Source organism: Ctenopharyngodon idella, chromosome 2 (assembly GCF_019924925.1).
Source record: "Ctenopharyngodon idella isolate HZGC_01 chromosome 2, HZGC01, whole genome shotgun sequence".
Lineage (NCBI taxonomy): Eukaryota > Metazoa > Chordata > Actinopteri > Cypriniformes > Xenocyprididae > Ctenopharyngodon > Ctenopharyngodon idella.
The window spans coordinates 9,804,624-9,829,668 of NC_067221.1; the positions used below are offsets into that span (position 1 = coordinate 9,804,624).

Below are 25,045 nucleotides of genomic sequence, written 5' to 3' on the forward strand. Positions count from 1 at the left end.
TGATGGTGTTTCACTGATTTTCTCCAGAGGCTAAACTCTGAGTGTATTAACTGCAAAAATGTCTTTTTTTACGAGTTTTTTTTTTTTTTTTTTTTAAATTCATTATACTGATGATTTTATTTTTGAACAGTGTCTCTTAGACTCATACAGACATCATGAATCAACGTATGAACCTCAACAATGGTGACAATAAACATTTTTTTTTTTTTTTGTGACTTTAGCAGCTTGTTTTGTGATGCTCAGAACTGATCTGTTTATCTGAAAATTTTGTCACCATTGTTGAGGTTCATACGCAGAATCTTGATGCCTGTATGAGTCTACATGATCCTGTCGGAATAGTTTCTGCACAATGATAAAAACTTTCAGAATATCAAAGCAGGACAGGATTTTATGCACTATCATAGGACTACAACAGGAAGGAAATACAATATTTAGAGATCAGTGATTAAAGCCACTGTATGATGATAAAATTGTCACCAATGAGCAACCAAATCCATTTGATCAGATTTTTATTTTTTTTTGCTTTAAAAACAATGAAGTTAAAACGTCAAGGGTCAGGAGCCCAACTAAAACAAGCGCTTACCTCCGTAACTGTGACATTTATAATTTTTTCAATAAAACATTAACTCCTCATTAAGAAGATCTGAGTGAAAGAAATAAAGTCAGAGTGGTTTGTAATAAGTGAAGATGCTGAGATCTAGAGAGATCTATGAGTGTTTAATGTTCTGTTTCTGTTATCTGAGTTTTGTGAGGTTACCATTGCGCTGGAGAGTAGAGCCTGTGCTTCAGTCAATGATGAGCCAGAAACACTGATCTTATGCTGCATGTTGTTTTGTTTAAAGGCTGCAATAACTGTGTAGTTATTGATGCAGTGATACAGCAGTTAGCCTACATTAGCTCATGCATGTGTTGTTGTCAGTTAATGACTTACTGCAAGAGATTTTCATTTTACAGAAAAAGTTTCATAATAATAATAATCTAGGAAATGCCTATTGACCTTATTCCATGACGCTTTGCTTTGAATTATGGGTGTAACTTCCGTTAAGCTGTTAACAGTCAGTGAAAGGCTTGCCCTATGAAAGCAATAATACGTTTTCTTTTTAAACTGGGTACAATGAGATGACATTATTCTACTCACCCTTCAACCAACGAACATTAAAAGGACATTTAAAAGTGTAAAAGCATCAACAAGGTAGTTTCAACAGGCCATGAAAAAGCGCGATTCTGGACGGGTTAAATATAACTATAGTGATAGGCCTATATATCTGTATTATGTGATATACGTTGCCTTAATAAAAAATGTTCATGAACTTCAGCATTGTGTGATACTATTTCAAAGTGATTTCCATCATTTTTACAGATAATAAATTGTATTTAGGCTACCTGTGAAAACAAACCTGGAAAGAGATGTAAGGCTTTGAGGAGAAAAACGATAGATTATTTGTGCATTCCAGTGAACTATTAATGGGATGTATCGTAAAGTATATCGGGAGAACAGACCACAAATGTGCAGTATATGTTGTCCTTTTCATACTATTACAGCGGTATGCAAAGGGACAAAAGAAAATAATCACGAGGATAGAAAGCAGCGACTGTTGGAGACTGTCCCTCCAAAAAGCACCCTATTACGACCTATATTTACGTTTTAAAGTCTTTTTTTTTTTTTTTTTTTAAAGTCATTATTTTTACGCCTCTAGCTGGCGTAAAAATAATGACAGTGTCGTGTTACGTCTGTCGTCACCAATGAAACGTGTTCATTTTTTTTGAGCTACGTGAAAGCCTGAAAATGAAAACTTTAGCAAACGCTCCTATGGGTCGTATTTCAGGGAAGTGACAAACGACCTATATGGTATTCTTGTTATAACATTACGTTAAAATACCAATCGTTACGTTATTCTCATGATGTCTGAAAATAAAACATGAAAGAAAAATTGACGGATAAGCTTTATAGCTTTATTTGTAGGGCAACCTTATGATTTGAAACGATTCATTTCAGTCTTTTTAAATGGAAGTTCCCCAAACCGGAAGTGGAACCCATAATTCGAAAAGCAGTAGGCTAGTCAGGAATAAGGTGGATACATTTTTTTTTTTTTTTTTTTTTTTTGTAAGACATTTAAGAAAAATTAGTTTTTGTTTGAAAAGATATTGTTGTTAGTCAATTTAGCTCTAATTTTCAGTTCAATTTTTTGACAAGGGCAGCAGGGACGTTCTGAGAACATTTCCAAATAAAACATGGTTCCCTAAATGTTCAGAGAACGTCTTGAATGCTCTGTGAATGTCTGCCAAATAACGTCCCCCAAACCTTAAAAGAACTCCACATCGTGACCGTCTGTGAACATACTAAGAACGTTATTAGGCAACGTCCTTAACACCAGTGGGGTCGTTCTGAGAATGTTCTGGGAACGTAAAATTTCTAGCGGGGTATGGACAGGGACCATCCTGGTGGTGGATGGAGGTGGAGGTTGGGATCAGCATCTGTGAACTCAGACATGTATAAGTACCGATCTTTTATACACCAAGTATTAGATAATGATTGGTTAGATCTAAGTGACGTAACATTAGAGTCTTCCTGGCATCTTACGCTAGAGCTTTCATTTCTTGAAAATCTTTTGTTAGGCTTCGTATCCAAAAAGGATTACATGCTGAGATACTAGCAATCTTCTTTCTTTATACAAGTGCGAAAAATTAATCGGTGCATTTTAAAAACTCTTCATAAAAACATTTCGGTCACACAGGATCTTCCTTAGTGTTCACCTATTATTTCATCTCATCTTAATTTCTTACATCATCAACATAAATTCAATCAATCAATTTAATTATAGACCGGTTACTCAACTGACAATTCAGCAATATAGCTATGCGAAAGAGGAGAGAAAAAAAATCATTAAAAAACTAGACCGAATAAACTTTATTCAATCCATGTGGTTGTACAGTATTCAGACGAAAAATCAATTTGCTTTCAGTTTGTAATAATTTCTGTTGTATATTCGCATAACGACGCATTGGAAGTACCATATCTATTCCACAAAAAGATAATTCATTAACTATATTTAACCTCCGTGAAATGTTGAGCAACTGGTGATTTACTATCGGCTCTAGTTATAGCACTTCTGTGTGCATTAATATGAAATCTCAACTGACTGGTCTTACATATTGAAGGCCAAGAAAGCAAAATAACATTCGTTGAGCGACAAGAAATAAAATGTCTATTTTCAAATTTCTTAATTTCTTGAGTAACTCACAAACTAACATTTTTAGTTCACGACAAGCCAAACAATGTCTACATGGGGAAAGCCTACTGGACCTTTAACTGTTTTTGGATGTCAACAGCAGCTGTATCAGCATGCTGTATCAGTAATCCTGCAGATTTCTTCCCCCATAATACACAAATAAAGGTCTTTAAACAGATATTCACATTTCCCATCTGTATTTAAAATATGCCAGTGTTTTTTAATTATGTTTTTCACATCCTTATTAATGTAGGCTATATTTGTGCAACATAACATTGTTGATTTTTTTTCTTTCTTTTAGACGTATTATTGAAACATCATCTAAAACTTTAGCTTTCTCCAAAGCCAAATCCAACCATTGTTTTTATACTCTCGTGCTAACCTCAGTATCATAATATGTTTTATTTGAACAAAACCTCTTTTTAATGGTCTCAGATGGCTACTTGAGGCATGTAAAAGGTTGTTTCTATCCCTCGGTTTTCTATATACCGTTGTCTGTAACCTGTAGAGGAACTTGATAATGCACAGATCTTTTCTGAACATTGCAGCTTTGAGATGTTAAATTGGGGAAATGTTTGTCCCAAAGAGTATTTGCAGTATAGTTTTGTCAGTTGTGTTGACATGCATTTAGTTTGTAATGGTTCACCACCTTATAAGTTGGGTTTTAGTCATGCAGGTCTTATTATATTAGGACAAGATATTTGGACTGATGAATCGGAATATTCATACCAAAGTATGTTGAAAATGCATTTACTGACATAAAATTTCTATGACTTGATCTTAAAAGGGTCTTAAATTTATCTTCATAACCTGCAGAAGCCCTGTCTTATTTCATCATCCTGGGGAGGGCCTCCGGTTACAAAGCAGCCCAATCACAGCTGTTGTGGTCTGTGTAGACGTGACACCAGTTACTGATTCTGACCAGATCGGGCAAACAGTGAAGAACTTCAGTTATTGTGCAAGATGAGAGGTTCACTGTTACTGCTTAGCGCTCTGTTACTGCTGGAGTCCACAGACGGAAAGAAAGAATATCATCAACTAGGCCAACATGATTCAAACATTATTGACAAGGCAATAAAAGAAGCCAATGATAGACATGGAAAAGCCAAACACCTTGATTTTGACTCCATTTTAAATTCTGTAAGTTATTTAATTCAAATGTTTGTTTTGATTGTTTGTTTTCTGTGCTTATGCATCGGCCTTAAAGTGCTTGATAATTTTTTTTAAACGTCCTACATTTATGGTTGTCATCTTTATGCTTTACCTGTATCTTTCCCCTATATGACAGGATTATGACAAGCGCATGGTTAATGTGTTATTAAAACCCACAACATGTGACAAGACAATACCGTTTGTCCATCGGAAAGACTGTAAAATCCAAAATAAGGCTACAGTAAGTGTCTACTCACTCTCACAGAAGGATCTTGATGCCTATAGGAGTCATTGTAGAATACACTTTTTTAAAAAAGCTTGCAGTTTCACACTGTTCTGTTTTTCTCAGCCTCAAGTTTCTTGTGTTGAATGTCGTGGAGAGATGTCCTGTTTCCTTCTCAGAGAACAAAAAAAGGTACATCACATATTAGTCACATATTGGGGACAAAGACCTCCTTAATTCACCATCATGATCCAATATTTTTGTTGTCAAGATATTCCTGCATTAAAAGGTTTTAACTGTTCTCATTGCAGATTAAACAAACTCTATCCGAATGTTCCTCAAAGAGATCCCATATTGCTGGGGGTGGAACTCTGTTGTCACAAACAGCAGAAAATGAGCAACAAACTGGATGTCTGGGATGCATCTGAGAAATAAAAACAATCAAGGATCTTTGAAACTGGCCATGAAAACAAAACAAAACAAGGCAAAACTTTTTTTTGGGGGGGAAAAATTTTGACCTCTCAGGCCAAGTTTCTTTATCTTGAATTGAATTATGAAGATTGTGTATTTTTGCTCAATTATCAGTTTTCTCAGTATGTTTCAATGTTATGATGTAATTTTGGGAGAAATATGGAAAATACAGTAGCCTTCATTATGTCCTAGTGTTGAATAACATACAAGTCAAATTAATAATTGTTTTTGCACTGAATTTGAGAGGTCCAGGATCTTGAAGAGATCTGTAAACGGATGTCCTGCAGTGAGACGCTGGTATTTAGTTGTAGTTGCGGTTGTTTTCATTAGTGTTTTAAATTTATGTACATCAATACAAATTACATTAAGGGGACTTGAAGGTTTTTTTTTTAAATAATCATAACTAACATTTCTCTTTCTTGCAGGATTAACATTTGTATGCTTTTGAAAACTAAATGTCCCCAATTGTTAGTGTGTCTACATATAACAAAAGGGGAAACAAAACTAGAAGGGAAAACTAAACTAAACAGCTGTCTAAATATATAACCTTACTTGAGTAACAAGCTGAAGTAATCAAGGAATCCAGATTTGCTTTTACCTATAGAAACAGAAGGGTTTGCTGAATTATACATATGAAGAACCAATCATATTGTAGAAAAATGATGTAATGAATCATGTCACCTTTTCCATGCTCCTATTCTGTTGTACACTTTTTGTCGGGGGATTCTCTATGGTCAGATCCTCCCGGCTATGATTAAAGCATATTCGAAGGCATTGTCTGAAGTCTGTCTGATTACTGTTGTGCAGCACGCTAGAGATTTTACTTCTATTCTCAAGTGATAGTGCTGAAGGGGAACACTAGAGACCTTAAGTGATAGTGTTCATAAGGGACGAGGCGTCGTCCAACTTGAACAGGCCGAAATGGAGATACCTAGTAGTATATATTTTTTAGGTGTCAGGGACACCTGGTTTAAAGGTTTTAAGCCACAGCTTTAAAGCTATAAAATGGCATCTCAAGTCATGTCTGAATGACAATGTCTGATACTATGTACAGTATCATTTGAAACTCCATTTAAAACTTTTCAAGCAGTTGAATTTTTTAAGCAATTTAATTACTGGCACAAGCTGACTGGTGCATCTGCAGCCAATGAGCTTTCTGCTCAACATTTAAATGGTTGGTTATCATTCACTATAGCAGTTGCAGTGCGCTTTCAGAGTTTGTCTAAAACCCTCCACTTTCCCTACCTCCACCTGCTATGGGTAATTGGTATATTTGCTATTTGTGCAGCAACAGTATGTCTTGCATACTCACAGCAGCAATTCGGCATATGTATTGGCAGTAGCAATAATCTACAACACAGCAATAATCAATAGCAGCAGCGTAGCAGATCTATTCTGCCAAGACCAAATACGTTAACAGTCATATCCATTACCATGCAAACAATCTTCCGAGAGTTGTCATGATAGAACTATAAGTAACCATTTATAATACAATTTAACCACTTATAATCATTTTACATTAATAACAAGAACGATTCAAGTCCACTGCCCATGTCAAAATAATTCTTCTTATGTTATTATTATAAATAATAACATAAGAAGAATTATTTTGACATGGGCAGTGGACTAATAATAACATAAGAAGAATTATTTTGACATGGGCAGTGGACTTGAATCGTTCTTGTTATTAATCATTCACTGAATGAATGATTAGCAGGATCAACACTGGAGAGACTTTGGCTTTTAAAACCATTTGTTTCAGTAATGCCATCTCTTTACAAATCATCCCAGAACACACCTTAAAAACAAAATAATAAAGGCATCTGCTTAAATGTTTGAACAGTCTTTTCTTTTTTGCAGCCTTGCATTTATTTTATGGCAAACTTTAGAAAATGTAGTAGAAAGGTATCATATTTTGAATGAAATAAAAAGTGTGACAGAGAACATCTGTGGTACAATGACATAACAAATGAGAAGAAACGTGGATTTATGCAACTTATTTGAGCAAAATTGTAGTGATATATTAGTTTTTCTCAGTCACTGAAATTCTCAACCTCCACCTTATCTAGTCACTTGTGCACATCATAAAAGCAATTTCTCATTCTTTTGAACAAATTGCCAATGCTTTGGTACATTCATGCTACTGATCATGTACAATTGTCTGCTGTTTCCTAAATTATCAATTGCTTATATCATCAAAATGTATTATACTGGTTGTCTTTTGAATAATCTTACCCCTCAAAACATCTAGGCATTAGTTCCTTGCATAAGTAATTAAATGCAAAATGGTTGAACTAGTAACGCATCAAGTAATGCATCAAGTTTATTTTCTATATTTCTATTAGACCTCTATTAGTCTTCTATTTTTTTGTAAATGTTTCCTGAATTGAATTGTGGAGGTGAATTTTGAATTTTAAGTAAATGTAAAGTGTTAGTTCAACAAATGATCAAACAGTTCTCTAAAATAGCTCAGAGGTGCATCTCATGAAGCTTCATTTGGCAAGCATAAATAGACAGAGCTAAACACAATGTTACAAATTCTGACAATGGAAGAACAATAAGGAAACAAACAGTGTCAGAAGAGGAGTAAGGACGTGGTAGAAAGGTACAGAGGCAAAACAGTGGAAGTAGAAGAGCCCAAGATTGTAGACATGTTTCTGATGAAATAAGGCACTATTGTGGACCTTCTCAATTATACTTACTGTATAATGCTATTTTACAGTAGTCCATTTGCATTTTACATTATACAGTAAATATACTTTATAGAGACATAATGAAACACACACAAACACACATGTACATATGTACAGTATATATATAGTCGTCTTTTTCTTTATATCGCAATAACATTGTAATGTAATTTGTTGACAGACCAAAAGTAAAAGTGAACCCTGTCCAGTGTTTTGCAATCAATATCCCACATAGAGTAATATGTAAATTTGTACTGTTGAAATGTATATATGCCATACAGATAAAGAGCAGTCTTCTGCATTTTCAATCATTGTCATCAAAATCATAGCCATAGTTAACATCTGAAAATACTGACACTGAGTACACTGTTATATTGACAACATGACTAAGCATTTTGACTATCTTGTTTGTGAACAATGACACAAGGACTTGTCATTCTGATGGCACTGATCTGTTCATTGACATAAATATTTACTTTTGAGACATGAGCTAAGGATTTTGAGCAAATTACAGGCTTCTGCATGTAATCCATTGTGTGGTGCTGTGGGCACAAATTATTTTATACTTACTGGTTTGCAAATCTTAAAGCTGCAGTCTGTACGTTTTGCCTCTTTGTCACCATCTCTGTTTGAAACCTGAAATTGCAGTTATTTGCGGAATTATCATTTTTACGCGGGTTGTGTATCGGCACGACTCCTCAGCGCGGATGAATCTAATGTTTGCTGTCAGTCACCACATCGGTGTGGATACTGTACTTCTGAATCACAGATTCTACATCTTGGAAGTATGACCAAAATAAGAATTTTCACCAGAAAATGTCATCTGAACAAGTAACAAATCTGTCACTTTTGTTCTGACCAACTGAGGGGGAAAAAAGCATGACAATAAATCACGCTGCCAATGGTGATTAAATCTAACGATCGCTTAGCTTGGATCACTTCAAACCGTGCAAATTATTATTATTGTTATACTTTGTTCTCAAATTGTTAATGTTAACAACATCAGCATTGCGTGACTATGTGTATTTAGTGTGTATTAGCGTTACCTGTAGATTTCAATTTCTGTAGCCACTCCACAGTCCGAAGTCTTTTGATTTTGATTACGGGTGAATCTCCAGTTGTCACTGATGATTGTCATTTGGACCTTTCTGGATTACAATCCACCATCAAAATTATACGTTTAATTATCGCAGCTGCTGTGAGAAAAGGCTGTAAATGATCTGCCCCATGCAGCATCCTCATGATATAGTCTACTAGCTGGGACTCCTTCTTTATGTAAACAGACATGACGTAATGACGCAAAGACGTACAGCTGCATGCTCGAATTTCCCGTGAAAACCCACCAGTACTACTGGAATTATAAAACATTATTACAAGCTTACGGTTGTGAATCAGGCTAAGGTAAGGAGATAGTTTTGAACACTGGCTGGTTATGTACTTGCTCAAAAATTGATTTTGGATAATTTTTAACCAAAAAAAGTTACAGACTGCAGCTTTAAGGATGACCATTTGTACCATATGACCATATGTACCATAGCGACTGAGAAAAACTGTAAGAGAAAACAAAAATAATACCAGTGTATAATGTCATATATGACAAAAAGTTATTTGGATAAATATATATATTTATATCAAAGCATATAAATGTTAATCCTGCAAGAAAAAGGAATGTTAGTTATGATTAATTAAAAATTACTTAAAGATAGATAGATAGACAGATAGACAGATATAGATAGATAGACTATCAAGACTTTAATTGTGTGATAAAACAAATTATGATATCAGAAAAACTATTATTTTGAAAGAGAGAAAGAAACTGTCCGTCTGACAAACACGTGTTTCCGGACTGCCTCTGTTGACTTCCGGAAACATGGCGAACACCGGGGCGGCGGACGACCACTGGCGGAGTGCAAGGGGAGTGTAGCAGAAGGCTGAGCACCCCGAGGTTATCAGGCCCTGACAGACGAGTCCGCCGCGGCGACAGGAGATGAGTCTCGTGTACGAGTCTGTATCGAGATCATAGAAAGAAACCGTTCCGATCAGGCAGCTTTACCTTCACCTACACTGACTTTAGCTGCTGGAGAAGAAGTCGTGCATGTTGATGAAGCCATGTCCTACCGGATCGCACCAGATTCACGCACTGTATTAGCCATATTTTAATAGAACTCTCACCGTTTCGGGACACGGAGCAAAACAACCGCTGCTTCAACACGCAGATACTGTGAAATCGTCGGTGTAGCAGCTCGTTAGCAGCGCTCAGCTTCCGGGCCTCAGCAGATGCTCCATTAATCCTGCTTTTACAATATGTCAGTCCACTTAAAGCGTTTATTAAAGATAAGTTTTTGAACCCACACAGCTGTGCAGCACAGTTAGCCGTCGAATCGTTTAGAATCACGAGCAATAATCTCGCCAATGCCACCGACTCCTGCGGGCAAATTCATCCTCCTGACCCTGCACATCCATCCATGCGCCATCCTCTGAGTTAAACATGTAAGCCTGCTTTTAACCACACTATCACGCCAGGTCTTATGGCAGCAATTGTAAGGAAATCATTTTATGTTTAGTCTGTTTTATAGTGGTAAATTTGTCAAGACGAATCAAGCTTTTCTGTCACTGTACAGATACAACGAAACTATTAAAGAGAATGCTAGAAGTTTAAGTCCAGAACTGTTAAAGGAACAGTTCACCCTAAATGAAACAAGCATCTGTCATTATTTACTCATCGTCATGTTGTTCCAAACCTGAATGACTGACTTTCTTCTGTGGCACACAAAGTTTAGCGATGAGAATTGAAGCTGTCAAGCTCCAAACATTACGAAAAAGCATCATTAACGTAGTTCATATAACGATATTCCAAGTCTGTAGCCGTTACTGCAGTCTTCAGTGTCACGTGATCCTTTATAAATCCTTCTAATTTGGTGCTCTAGAAACATTTCTTATTCTTATTAATGTTGAAAACAATTGTGCTGCTGCTCAATGTTTTTTGTGGAAATCGTGATATATTATTTATGTCTGTATTCCAAGTCTAAAGACATACAGTAGCTTTTTGTGAGGAACACATTAAGTTTGAAGTTGTTATTCACAGAAAATCTTGCTTGACAGCTGTGTGGAAAATAGCAGCTTGGACTTTCAGCTATTTATATCTTCTTTTGTGTTCCATGCAAGTAACAAGGTCAAGTGGGTTTGGAAAGACATGAGGCTGAGTAAATGATGACAGATTTTTTGGGGGGCGAACTGTCTTTTTAAAGGGGACAAATGCTGTGGAAATGGCATTCAAATAGTCCAAGAAATGTTATGTTTCTCAAAGGTGACCACTTCCACGGCTGACCAATGATTCGCTCACGGGATCAGTGTTTCCATAGTGACTAGTCCAACCATTGACACACCAACATGAGGCAATAACAGCAGATGCACTTAAAATGTCAGTCTCTATAATGCAATATTCAATATCCAATTTTCGGGTTACTAGTGCTTATTTGATATGCATTTTTCAGTGGTTTAGTATATTTGGTCCCTCTGATCATGAATACATGATCCTTACACTACTGTTCAAAGGTTTGGGGTTGATAAGATTGTTTATAATGCTTTTAAAAGTCTCTTTTGATCACCAAGGTTGCATTTATTTGATCAAATATACAATAAGAACAGTAATATTGTGAAATATTGCTACAATGTAAAAGAACTGTTTTCTATTTTAATATATTTTAAAGTGTAGTTTATTCCTGTGATGGCAAAGCTGATTTTCAGCATCATTACTCCAGTCTTCAGTGTCACATGATCCTTCAGAAATCATTCTGATATGCTGCTCAAGAAACATTTCTTCTTATTATTAATCTTGAAATAAGTTATATTTTTGTGGAAACCATGAAACATTTTTCAAGATTCTTTTATGAATTGAAAAAGTGTTTGGTGTTTGATCAATTTAATGCATCCTTGCTGAATAAAAGTATTAATTTATTTTTTAAATAACCGTACATCCAAATCTTGATATACATTTGATCTGTTTTTAAAGTTTTGTATCTGGGTCAACCTTATAAACATAATAATTGTATTGTTGTGCTATGAGACTTCATAAACGTATGAATTTTTATTATTCATAAATATCTTAATTCATAAATGAGGTCTGATTGAGATGTGAGGATGGGATATCCTCTCCTCCGCTCAGCCCCCTGATGGAAAGGGCACATCAGTCTGACAATTCTCAAGTTACCGTCTATTTTTGGAGCACCTCCTGCCTGCTTCATTAGTGTGGAGATGAGTTTCTATAAGTGCTGAACCATAATGTTGCATCTTACTGTGGTTCAGCACTAAAATCTGCTGTATACAGACTGATAAAATCATTTGGACTATGAAGTGTACTTAATAAAGTATGTGCTTTTTGTTCGTAGGAGTGTTCTCTTGAACTTCCCTCTTGGACCACGCTATATACCATGCTGGGGCTGCCTTTTCACTTTGGCCTCTTAACCTGCAGGAGATTCTCCTCGCCCCACCAGCCTTCTCGCCTACTGAGTCTAGGTGCTCTTATTAGTATGTACACCACACGCATGTACAGCGGTGGTGGGGGCAAGCCAGGTCGGCGCATCGGCCTGATTGGAGGAGGGCCGCCTATGCTGGAGAACCACCATCATCCACTCCCTCCACATCACCCTCATGTCCATCAGCCTCAGAGCTACCCGCCCGTTTATCAAGCCCGTCTAGATGCCCACCGGCCCCATTACCAGACCCACCAGCACTACCACACACACCCTCAAGTCGCCCACCTTCCTCCTCCGCACTACCAGCCCCATGCGCATTTGCACCATGGCAAGAAGAAGACCTGGAACTTCATCCATGAGAAGATGAGCTACGACACCTTCTTCACCATGAAGCGGCTGATCGATCGCTCGCGCACCGTGGATGAAGTTCTCCGCTGGGTCACGCAGAATCCAGGGAAGATTTCGCACAATCATTACCCCATTGCCCTACAGAAGATCGGTCAGCTCCTGGTACTGCAGCAGGCTGGAGGTCAGGCAGGTGGGAGCGGAGCGGGTGGCGGTGGCGGGGGAGCGGGCGAAGGAACCTTGCCCGCGACCTCTGTCGGAGGTTCGGGGGAGAACACTATACGACAGATTCTGGATAATCAGGATTTTCAGACTCTCTGTGATGCCATTGTCAATGACTGCTCCAAGTTCGACAACTTTAGCATTGTTAACTGCCTTTATGCTGTAGCTGCTCTTGGTGAGTCCTTCACGTTTAGTTCAATGACAGTGTAGTCGGGAACTTTTTTTATATTTATATTTTGCACTATTATTAGTTTAATAATTAATTACGCAAATTTGTGACATTGACCATATTAACCTCAATCTTTAAAAGGTCAGATTTCCTTACTTCCATTTAGCAGAGTTCTGATCATGGAAAACCTGGAAATTTTAGGGACATTTTAAATTATGGTGATTTCCAGGCCTGGAAATGTCATGGAAAATGATAAAATTGTAGAAAGTCATTGACAAGTCATGAAGCTTTCTATAGTAAAAATAATGTTTTTAATTAAAAAGTGGTTATGCTCAGTGCAAATATGTATATATTGTATTTAAAAATATTTTTTTTAAAATTTGTTATAAAATATTTGTTAAGTATTTTATTATAATAATCATTAAAGAAAAGAAAAAGACAAAAGCCTGTACACAGTATATAGGAAAAAAATGAATAAATATATTTGAGAAAAGAAGGTGCAAAAAGCGGCAAACTGCAAACGCAAAATATGTTTTCTGTGTGTTTTCTTTGGCTGTTATTAAAGCAAAAGGACATGCAAATACTAAGAAAATTATTCAAAAATTAGAAAAATGTTGTTTGAAATTGTTTTAGATGAAGTATAGCTCAGCTCAAATATTTTATGATTTATAAAATATTTAAAAGTATTTTATAATTATATTTTTATAATAATCATTTATTTAAAGAACAGAAAAAGAGAACCTGCACACAATATTCATTGAAAAATTCTTTAAGAATATTTATTAAAATCCCCCCGGTAGTCAATAATTTTATCCCTTAAAACTCATCTTTGATCACTCTACATCCCTGCTTCATTTATTATACGTGGATCTATGAATATGATAATTAGCCCTGCCTCCACTCACTCGCACGAGCTCAGATATCCACTTGGTCAACTTACTGAGGTAAACGCTGTACAATGGTATATTGCTTTTTATAACGTCGGACACATGATGGTAATTAGTATGATTAGCCTTTTGCCTGACTACATTATCAAACAGCTGCTAATAATGTGTTGCTATTATTGCACAAACCATGTTCCCACTCGCCAGACAGCTGTCTTCTAAAAATCAGTATCCTAAGAAACGCTTTGAACATCAGTGGAGAAAGGCATATAGTTCATCATAACACCGTTATATACATCAAACACCAACATCCAAACATCCAAGACTAAGTCCTATCTATTTGAATAGGGGAATCCTGAAATCTGAAAAACTGCTTGGCAAACTCACAATTAAGTAACATATTTCAGATCAGCAACAAAATCTGACATGAACTGCCCTATAAATGTTGTTTCTTATGCTCAAATAGCATTAAAAAAGCTCATTTTTCAGCCAATTTGCATGAGCAGTCTTAAGCGTGAGTCTCGGGTTTCTATGGGAATTGGAGCTTCTAACGGCAGCTGCAGTGACTTTACCAATCAGCGACTGGCTCTTTTACTTAGAAGGCGGGACGTATTTCGCCATATTGCGCGTTGCAGTTTCTCTTGTTCATAACTAATAGGAGTGAACCGTCTTTCTATATCTATAGTCTTTGATAGTAGCCAAAAAGATACTTAAGTACAGTAACTCATTAAATTTACTTAAATACTTTACACCTCTGGTGCAAACACAGAATATGTTTTCCGTGCCAGCTAAAGTGTATGCTGTTATTCAAGCAAATGTGCACCCAAATACCAAAGAAAAGTTGTTATAAAATGAAAAAAATAGTTTTAGGTGAAGTATAGCATCTGACACTGCTGTCACAGCTTGTCACAGTCAGTTACTGTCTATATTTTCTAGATCTATAGTTTCATGAACTTGACTTTTGATCGTATATGTTCTCCATCTCATTAAGGGCTGCCCAGTGACTCTCAGATTGTACAGGTGCTGGAGGAAGAGTCCCAGGCTCGTCTGTCCCAGTTCAACCAAAAGGACATCTCCATGGTTTTCAGCAGCAGCATGAAGCTGCATCCGTCCAGCCAGCATCCCTTGATTGAGTCGTGTCTCGCCGGGCTAGAGAAGAACATCGAGCGGGAGCGCCACCCCCAGACGCTCTTCCTCCTGCTCTCCTACTACCGCACTAAATGGAGAGCGCTGCGGGTGGCGGATGGAGCCTCCCCGGAGCAGCTGGTGGTGAACCGGAAGATCCTGCGGCTGGTGAAGCACACGCTGGCCAGCGTTAGCAGCGTCAGAGACCATGAGATGGCTCTGCTGGATGAGATGCTGTCAGCATGTGCCAGGGAGGCCAGCAACAAGAGCCTCGAGCTTATCTTCAGCTCTCACCTCTTCTACCAGAACAGGCAGGAGAAGTTTGTGAGCAGTCTTTCAGGTAAGTTAATGAGGTAACACTTCAATATGGGGGACAATTATCACTTTTAACTAGTTGTTTATTAGCCTGCATATTGGCTGTTATAAAGCTCATATTAATGCCTTATTCTGCATGACCATATTCTACGTCCCTAAATCCTACCTCATATACCTAAACTTAAACGATACAACAACTACCTTACTAACTATTAATAAGCAGTAAATTAGGAGTTTATTGAGGGAAAAGTCATAGTTAATAGTGAATATGTGTTCCCCATACTAAAGTGTTACCGTTAAAGACATATTTGTCTTCGTAAGGTTAGCCTGTAAAATTTAGAGACAATTTTACTACACTTCAGTAGTTCTCTCTGAGCCCTGTAATTTATATATACACTACCTTTCAAAAGTTCAAGGTCGGTTTTTGACAGAAGTTTCTTATGCTCACCAACCATGCATTTATTTGTTCAAAAAATACAGTAACAAATATTGTGAAATATTATTACAATTCAAAATAACTGTTTTGGATTTTAATATATTTTAAAAATGTAATTTATTCCTGAGATGGCATATTGAGATAGCATATTTTCTTATGATATATATTTATATATTTCATGTATTACATCAGCATATTTTTGTATGTTTTTCAGCATATTTCAGAAATGTTTTCTATATATTTCATGCATTTTTGAAACAATAGGTGTGATGGGTGAAAAGTGATGTATTAAAAAAAATCTGTCATAAAATGCAAACGATGAGCAGATAAACAGATTTTTTTTTTAATAATTCTAAAATTTCTGTGAATAATCTTTTATTATTTAAAGTTTTGAATATATTTAGAAGGAGAAATCTAATGGTAATCTTCTAGCAGGGGCCAATGGGGCCAAGCCTTGACCCCTTGGTATATGAAGGTAAAATGAATTTCCTGTTGTGGAATGAGGCTAACTTTAAATCCTTTTTATCTTTTTAGAGGAGTTGCCTAAAAAGGTTGATAGCATCACGCCTTACACCATGGCCCTCATTGCCAAGTACATCGCTCGCCATCGTCTCAGAGAAACACGCTTGCTAGACACTATCGCTGACTTCTTGGTCAAGAAGGGTGAATACCTGGACAGCAAGGTTAAGCAAATTGATTGGTTTCAGTACTATAGGGTTGTTTATGTATTTACTGTAAGCAAGAATAATAATAACTGGCTTCCTTTTCTGTGTTATATAATTATGTTAAATACAATACACTGCTAATTTGGTTTCATCTTTTCCTCTTTCATTGTTTCCTCTGTCTAGGTGATCCAGAAGCTTGTCTTCCCATTCAGTCGTATGAGTTATCGGCCTGCTAATGAGCAGTTTTTTTCCAAGCTGGAGATGGTGCTTGAACTCAAGGCTCTGAGCTCTCCGCTGGCAACTGTAAACATCCTCATGTCCTTGTTTCAGCTGGGTCATTTTCCTGGGCTTGTTCTTCACCGTGTCTTCTCTCCATCGTTCATCAGCAATGTCACAAGTAAGTTTGAGTTTGTCATTACAGAATTTGACAAAATCACACCAGAACTTTCAAATCTGCGTTGGCGCTGCCGCTGACCCAGAAAGAGCAGTTGTCAAGTGTAAGTATGAAAAAGCTTCACAAACAGTCTTTTCAACCACACGCTAGTGTCATCTTTTCTGTGTTACAAATATATTTATATTATCACAGAAGTATTGGGATAAAAGTTTATATTTCGGATATTAACACTGATGTCTACAGAAGTGGTCAAAATGGAGCAAATCACCTTTTGAAATTAACTTGACGCTTCAGAAAGCTTCGTTATTACACCATTATGTGGTGACAAGTGACTGTTAAAAAAACATATTTTTTATTGAATCATTCATTCAAAAGATTGTTTCAACACGCTGATTCATCCGGAATGAAACAAGTGAAGTATTTATGAGTGTGTCATTGAATCATTCATTCAACCTGATTTTTAAAAAAATAATTAATTCAAATGAATTAAATATTTTTAAATAGACTGCTTCAATTAACATTTGTCAGAACCTCTAGTAAATTACATGTTATTTTGTTCAGTTTTCTGTTCAGAATCATGGGATAATCGCGATCTTTATTTGAAACAAAAAACCCATGATTCTCAATTTATCCTGAATCGTGCACCTCTAGTCATTACTGAATGCTTGTTTTAAAAAAAGCAAGCTAACTGGCATGTTTGTGCAGTGCTAAGACAACCAGCTCTTGTCTCTTGAGAAGATAAAATAGTCAGTCCTTATGTACCCAGATGGTTCATGGCTTCATATTTGTTTTTTAATGTTTTATTTATAACATCCTAGTCACCCATAAGTAAACACTGAACCTGCCTTGGACCAGCACACACTCATGCAAACACATCATAGGGAACAGATATCAATAGTGACCTCTGCTGGTGGATTTATTTCTTTAAAAACATAAAAAAAATGAATTCCACAAAGGATAAAGGAATGTCTAGGTCCCCCCCCAAAAAAGTTTAAACTCATTAAAATTAATTTCGTTGCAATTAAATTTAATTAAAATCCATAATTTTTTCATAAAAAAGCCTACTGTGAAAACAACCAAAGATCTTTCTAAAAATATTTTCATAAAAAATGTCTTTGTTCTGTAAAGTAATAAAAGTCTTTATTACTTTAGTAAGTAAAGTAAATAGTAAGTCTTTATTTTCACTTTTGATTAAATTCAATGGATTTTATTTTATTATTTTGGAGTGAAATATCACCCAGACACCCATGTTTTTGGCTGGACTGTAGAGTGGAGAAGTAAGTGATTTCCTTCCCCTCTGCAGTAAAGTTTGACCTTAATTCTGTTCTATCTTTTTCCATGTAGACAGCCCGTACGCCCTAATCGTACGTCGGTACCTTTCACTACTGGATGCAGCCGTAGAGCTGGAATACAGGGACTACACTGGACCTCGCCTTCAGGACACCCACAAAGTGCTCATGTTTGACCACGCTTTAACTGCAGATGAAGTGAACCGCAAATACAGGTAAGTGACTTTAGAAGTCTACCTGAAATCCATTAGAGAAGTGCCACAAAATTGTCCAGGTACCAGTGAGTGTTTGTGTTTCAGTTATAAAGGTCTGGTTGCAGAGGCACTCCGGCAGCTTGTTGGCGAGCACGGCTACAAACAAGATGAAGTTCTCGCACCAGGATACTACACAGGTGATTTTCTTTTTGCAATCCAAGTATTTTTTGGCTTTTGACAAATTGCTTTTGCCTCTGTCACCTTGGTTAAAAGTATCTGCTAAATGCATAAATGTAAATTTGTGCCACAAACTGCATGCTCAGATTCTATGAGTACATTTTAGTATAAAATTCAAGGGTTAGTTCGCCCAAAAATGAAAATTCTGTCATTAATTACTCACCCTCATGTCGTTCCACACCCATAAGACCTTTGTTCATCTTCGGAACACAAATTAAGATATTTTTGATGAAATCCGATGGCTCAGTGAGGCCTCCATTGACAGCAAGATAAATAACACTTACAGATGCCCAGAAAGCTACTAAAGATATATTTGAAACACTACAGTGGTTCAACCTTAATGTTATGAAGCGACAAGAATACTTTATGTGCGCCAAAAAAACTAAATAATGACTTTATTCAACAATATCTAGTGATGGGCGATTTCAAAACACTGCTTCATGAAGCTTCGAAGCTTTACCAATCTTTTGTTTTGAATCAGTGGTTCGGAGCATGTATCAAACTGCCAAAGTCACGTGATTTCAGTAAACGAGGCTTCATTACGTCATAAATGTTTCAAAATTTCAATGGTTCACCACTGGGGGGGGCGTGACTTTGGCAGTTTGATACACGCTCTGAACCACTGATTCAAAACAAAAGATTTGTAAAGCTTCGAAGCTTCACGAAGCAGCTTTTTGAAATCGCCCATCACTAGATATTGTTGAATAAAGTCGTTATTTAATTTTTTTTGGCGCACAAAAAGTATTCTTGTTGCTTCATAACATTAAGGTTGAACCACTGTAGTCACATGAACTGTTTTAAATATGTCTTTAGTAGCTTTCTGGGCACTGAAAGTGTTAATTGTCTTGCTGGCAATGCAGGCCTCACTGAGCCATCGAATTTTATGAAAAATATCTTAATTTGTGTTCTAAAGAGATGAACGAAGGTCTTACGGGTTTGGAACGACACAAGGGTGAGTAATTAATGACAGAATTTTCATTTTTGGGTGAAGTAACCCTTTCACCCTTTCCTCGTTTTCTTTTATTGCAGATTTCCTGCTGTGGATCGACAGCACAGGCCGCGTCCTCCCCATCAGAACAGGTACACCAGCAGCAACATTAGCAGCAGGATCAACCTCGTGTGTAGTACTGAACCTTAAATCTCCAGACGGGTCCAGCTCAGTCACGGCCCTCACTACTGACTTCCAGAAGTTCTCTCCCTTTGCCCCGTCACTGGAGGAAGGGGCTGACAAACGAGCCGGAGAGGAACCTTCCTTCCTCTCTGCTCACATGCATCCTCCAGCAGCGGCAGGATCTCAAAGAGTCGGCCCTAATGGAACGGTCTCGCTGGACTACAACCCATATTACACCACTTCAGATTATTACTCAACTCTAGCCAAGGAACACTCTCTGGAGAGCCAGGACAGCTCAACCCTCAGTAGCCCCTCAGACTGCCTGACCCAGACAGGACCCTCCGTTCCAGGGACTGTTGCACCGCAAGACTCCCTGTTCCAGTTCTCTATTGGAAAAATCCTGGAGGATGAGGGGGGTGCTGCGACAGGAGCGAACACAGGGCCAGGACTGTGAGATCACTACGTTTTATGAAAGTGTGTCGTACCCAGAAGGTGGCGAGAGTGATGTAGTGGTCGGTTCTCCACTGCAGCTTCACAACCCTGACACCCCTGAAGCTGACCGGACCACAGGAGAGCAGGTGAAGAGGTCAGTCCTTCCTGAATTATTCAAACTATGTGTTGAATGTTTTGCTCATCATCTTTAACACATTCTTTCTGTCCTTCCTCATATGCAGGGTTATTATGTCTGTGAATGATAAATGGCATTATTGCCATAATTCTGATGTGCTGGTCGGATCCCGGGCCATGAGAGATCGTCACCTGCAGTTACTGGGCTACATCATACTACAGGTGAACACTGAACAATTTATATGATTTATTTAGTTATTAATTACTCTTGCAGGATTAAGATATCATGCTGTGATATGCTGTCTAGTTTATTTAAAATAGTAGAAATTAATTTTAATATAATTTTAATTTTCTTAATTTGAATAGCATAATGTACAATGCTGTTCAAAAGTTTGGGATCAGTAAGATTTTTAATGTTTTTAAAAGAAGTCTCTTCTGCTCACCAAGGCTGCATTTATTTGATTTAGTAAAACAAAAAACGAACAAAAAAGCAGTAATATTGTGAAATATTATTACAATTTAAAATATTTTTCTGTGTGAATATTTTTTAAAATGTAATTTATTCCTGTGATGCAAAGCTGAATTTTCAGCATCATTACTCCAGCCTTCAGTGTCACGTGATCCTTCAGAAATCATTGTAAAAAGTGATTTAGTGCTCAAGAAACATTTATTATTATTATCAGTGTTGAAAACAGTTGTGAAATTATTTTTTACAGGATTCTTTGATGAATAAAAAGTATTTAAAGAAAATACAGCATTTATTTAAAATAGAATCATTTGTAACATTATAAATGTCTTTACTGTCACTTTTGATTAATTTAATGCATCCATGCTGAATAAAAGTAATAATTTCTTCAATTTCTTTAAAAAAATAAATATAAAATTCTAACTGACCCCAAATTTTTGAACGGTAGTGTGTAATGTTACAAAATTATAGTGTATAATGTTACATAATGTTACAACATTGATAATAATAATAAATGTTTCTAAAGCAGTAAATCATCATATTAGAATGATTTCTGAAGGATCATGTGACATGGAGTTATGATGCTGAAAATTCAACTTTGCATAACAGGAATAAATTACATTTTAAAACATATTCAAATAGAAAAGAGTTCTTTTAAATTGTAATAATATTTCACAATATTACTGTTTTTACTGTATTTTTGATCAAATAAATGCAGCTTTGGTGAGCAGAAGAGACTTCTATTAAAAACAGTAAAAATCTTACTGATCCCAAACTTATGAACTGCAGTATTTTTTGTGTTATGGGGAATATTATAAATCTGTAATCAAAATCTAATTATCTAATTTCCTATAAAAAAAATAAAATGCTATACTAAAATCAATACTTGTAGTCAAAGTCAACACATTAAAATACATATTAAGACTGTTGTTATTATAAAAAAATCTGTTTGAATGGGCAAAATATTAGTAGGATTTAAAAAAAGAAAAATTAATACTTATATTCAGGATGCATTAAAATGGTCAAAAAGTGGCAGTAAAGACATTAATTATGTTACAGAAGATTTCTATTGCAAATAAATGTTGTTCTTTTGAATTTTCTATTCATCAATGAATCCTGAAAAAGTTTATGGTTGGTTTCCACAAAAATATTAAGCTGCACATCTGTTTTCAACATTGATAATAATAAGAAATGTTTCTTGAGCACCAAGTCATCATATCAGAATGATTTCTGAAGGATCATGTGACACTGAAGACTGGAGTAATGATGCTGAAAATACAGCTTTGCCATTACATGACATACATGACACATTAAAATAGAAAACAGTTATTTTAAATTGTAGTAATATTTCACAATATTACTGTTTTTACTGTATTTTTGATCAAATAAATGCAGCTTACTCACCCCAAACTTTTGAACGGTAGTGTGCTTATTATATAATAAAACTTTCTAAGAAGGCTATAACTTTAAAGGGTTAGTTCACCCAAAAGTGTCTCACCCTCATATCGTTCCACATCCATAAGACCTTCGTTTATCTTCGGAACACAAATTAGAAAGTGGTAGTTGTGTTGGATCTCTATGGAGGGACAGAAACCTCCCTGACTTCCTCAAAAAGATCTAATTTGTGTTCCGAAGATGATCGAAGGTCTTACGGATGTGGAACGACATGAGGGTGAGTAATAAATGACAGAAATTTTCATTTTTGGGTAAACTAACCCTTTAAGTCCTTACATGTATCATGTGAAAGTTAAAAACAATTACAGAAACTAAGTATAGAGGTACCATGATGCAGTTATGGTATCAGATGGTAGTACTACTGATATTGAACAATTACCACTTATAAACCATTATTTACATGTTACACCAATGTATTGAAAAAAAAATGGTATTAGCAAGATACAATATATTGTCATGGTCAAAAAAACAAACAAACATGATTTTACCTTGCTAATGAATGCAGAATTTCTCTGTGTTTTTATTGTAGTTGCCCTATCTGGAGTTGGAGAAGCTGAATGGGATTGAGGAAGTGAAGCAGTACCTACACAAAAAGCTGCTGGAGGTTCCTTTATGACCACATAAACGGAGCGAGTGTGTGTTCATGTGCTTCAGAGAGCATGTGCGACTTCCGCATTTTCAAGAGGTTTTGTTGTTTTCCGAAAGACTATGGTGTACGTATGTGTCTGTGTGTGTATGTGAGCGTCTGTATGTGCGTTTGTACACACAGGATGTGAACAGTCCTTGTTTTCAGGACAAAACATCAGTTGACACAAGGAATCTGGGTGGGTGTTATCGTCATTCTTTAATTATACAGAGGTCTCCTCTGGGCAAAATTCAAAAAGGTAAATGTAGTAAGTCTAACTGTGCCTGGAAAACAGCTTATTCAATGTCATCAAGCATACAGTACTTCCCTCAGTGAGTGATCAAGGACCATTTCATTCTCAATGAACGGTATATTCAGCAACACTTCTGAAATGTTTTGTATTTTGTCCAGAGTGAGTGTTTCTGGTATATCTTTGGGGGTGAGAGGAGCGGGTGGTTTATTATTTCATATTCCCCAGCGTTTTAATTTTGTTTTTGATGGTGTTCCCACATCCACTTGCGTGTCCTCACGGTTATTTTGGTGTGTTTAGGTGCGGGCTTGGAAGTAGGCAATAAGATTGTCTTTTGGGGCAAGTATAAGGACTATAGTATATTTTATGGATGTGGACACAAGTGTGCAGAGGTCTGGTGATGAGTCACAGCTCTTTGTATTTCAGATGCTGCCACCACGGCCACTGCTGCTCTTTGGTTTTAAACCTAAAAGAATTGAGGGTTTGGGGATAAATATGGACATATATATTATATGAAATAAGTGGAAATGTAAGTCTTATGATGTGAACTGTATGGAGATACAGAAAAGAAAAGCTGGAATGTACAAGAATTATTATATGCAGGAATGGGCTATGTTTATATATTTTATTTTCTCAAAATGATTGATGCTTTGGTGTCATGCGAGGGGGAAAGCAATGCACAAAGTTGACTGCAGGATAGTTATTAAATAATGTTTTCATCTCCCATGTGGAGAATGTTGCATTTTTAGATTGTGCCTTTAGCGTATGGATCTGTCCTCATTGTAATCTTCAGATAAATTCTAAACAAAAAGTTTAATGAAAGACAAGTTAGCCGCAATTAAAATAATGTTAATTTAATCATTAAAAAGATGGGAATCCAGTTGGATTTGTCACATTCATTTTTTTGTCACAGTGACTGGCAACAATCAAGTGTGATATTTAAGTGTTATCATAATCTATTTTACTAAGTACAAAATAAGTTTTGCATAGTTCATTTTAACTAAAGCCATGAGGGTTTGTTAAATCAAGGCCTTGCTTGCATCTACATGAATATGAAAAGCATAAAGATCCTAAAGTCAGAACTTATTAATATGGAAGATGTATTTTGTGCGAGTCAACCATATACCACTTTATCTGTGTGCATTTGCTTTGCTCTTTCTTTAGAGGGAAAGATAATTTATTATGGGAAGTGAATGTCTGTGTGAGTGAATGTCTGTGTGTCAGGTAGCAGGTGGGGAAATGGATCGAAATGTCTGTTTATATATACATATTAAAATGTCTATATAAAAAAACGATTATTAAAAATGAAAAAGCAGAAAACTTTGTCTTGATTTTTTTTAGGAAGAAATTATTTTTAAAGTTTCCTCTGCTTAGTTGGAACTGATATGCAATGTTATTTTAGTATTATTTATATACTGTTATTTGAATTAGCTTTTTTATAGTTTCAGTTTTTATTCTAATTTTAGTTTGTTTTAGTTATGTGCCTTTGTTTTTTTTGTAGAATTTATTTCAGTTTTAGTTTTAATATTTGTGGTGCTTTAACTTAAAGCCACCATGAAATCAAAAATGAACTTTTTTTTTATTTTTATGTAATATTGCTTCATTTATTATAAATTATAAATAACTTTTACTTGCTTGAGGGCGGGGACAACCTGTCACTCACATGAGATCACAGAAATTGCAAACCACACTGATACAATGAATTCCCAGTGGACAAAATCAAGCCCCGCCCTACATTTTATCTTGTTTGAGAAGCCATTTTACACCACAATAAGGAGGAAAATATGATCACAACTCTAAACATTACTCTACATTAATGATCACCACTTTAAAATTTCCGCAGTTAATTACCAAGGCAACATTTCTCATTTTTGATAGAAAATTAAGTTTAAGTTTTTCAATATTTATTATTATTTCTTAATTTTATAAACTTATTAATATTTTATTACAGCTTTTTTTCAATTATCACTGCTGCCGTGCCCATTAATGTAAAAAGTTGAATATGCAATTCTGAAATGATTGGCTTCAAAAGGAATTCTGCAATGAGCTTAAAGC

General features: G+C 36.1%; 2 protein-coding genes across 2 annotated transcripts; both read left to right on the plus strand.

Moving 5' to 3' along the window:
* The first annotated feature begins 4,140 nt into the window (after positions 1 to 4,140).
* LOC127504523 (cystatin-like protein) lies at positions 4,141 to 5,850 on the plus strand. The gene is made up of 4 exons (XM_051879249.1): positions 4,141 to 4,370; positions 4,519 to 4,623; positions 4,732 to 4,797; positions 4,917 to 5,850. The coding sequence occupies exons 1-4, from the start codon at positions 4,194 to 4,196 to the stop codon at positions 5,031 to 5,033; spliced, it is 465 nt and encodes a 154-aa protein (XP_051735209.1). The 5' UTR covers positions 4,141 to 4,193; the 3' UTR covers positions 5,034 to 5,850.
* A 3,738-nt stretch (positions 5,851 to 9,588) lies between these two features.
* Positions 9,589 to 24,310, plus strand: fastk (Fas-activated serine/threonine kinase). Its single transcript, XM_051879033.1, is given in 11 exon segments — positions 9,589 to 10,256; positions 12,155 to 12,983; positions 14,853 to 15,326; positions 16,272 to 16,420; positions 16,586 to 16,799; positions 18,141 to 18,300; positions 18,385 to 18,476; positions 19,546 to 20,072; positions 20,074 to 20,213; positions 20,302 to 20,416; positions 22,645 to 24,310. Coding segments are annotated over 10 exon segments (2,745 nt in total). The 5' UTR covers positions 9,589 to 10,256; positions 12,155 to 12,196; the 3' UTR covers positions 22,732 to 24,310.
* The last annotated feature ends 735 nt before the right edge of the window (positions 24,311 to 25,045 follow it).

Bases quoted from the DNA above. Each gene is read 5' to 3' on its own strand.
- LOC127504523 (XM_051879249.1), top strand. From the start codon at position 4,194: ATGAGAGGTTCACTGTTACTGCTTAGCGCTCTGTTACTGCTGGAGTCC. The intron at 4,624-4,731 runs GTAAGTGTCTAC...TGTTTTTCTCAG, and splicing joins AAATCCAAAATAAGGCTACA to CCTCAAGTTTCTTGTGTTGA. The intron at 4,798-4,916 runs GTACATCACATA...TTCTCATTGCAG, and splicing joins TTCTCAGAGAACAAAAAAAG to ATTAAACAAACTCTATCCGA.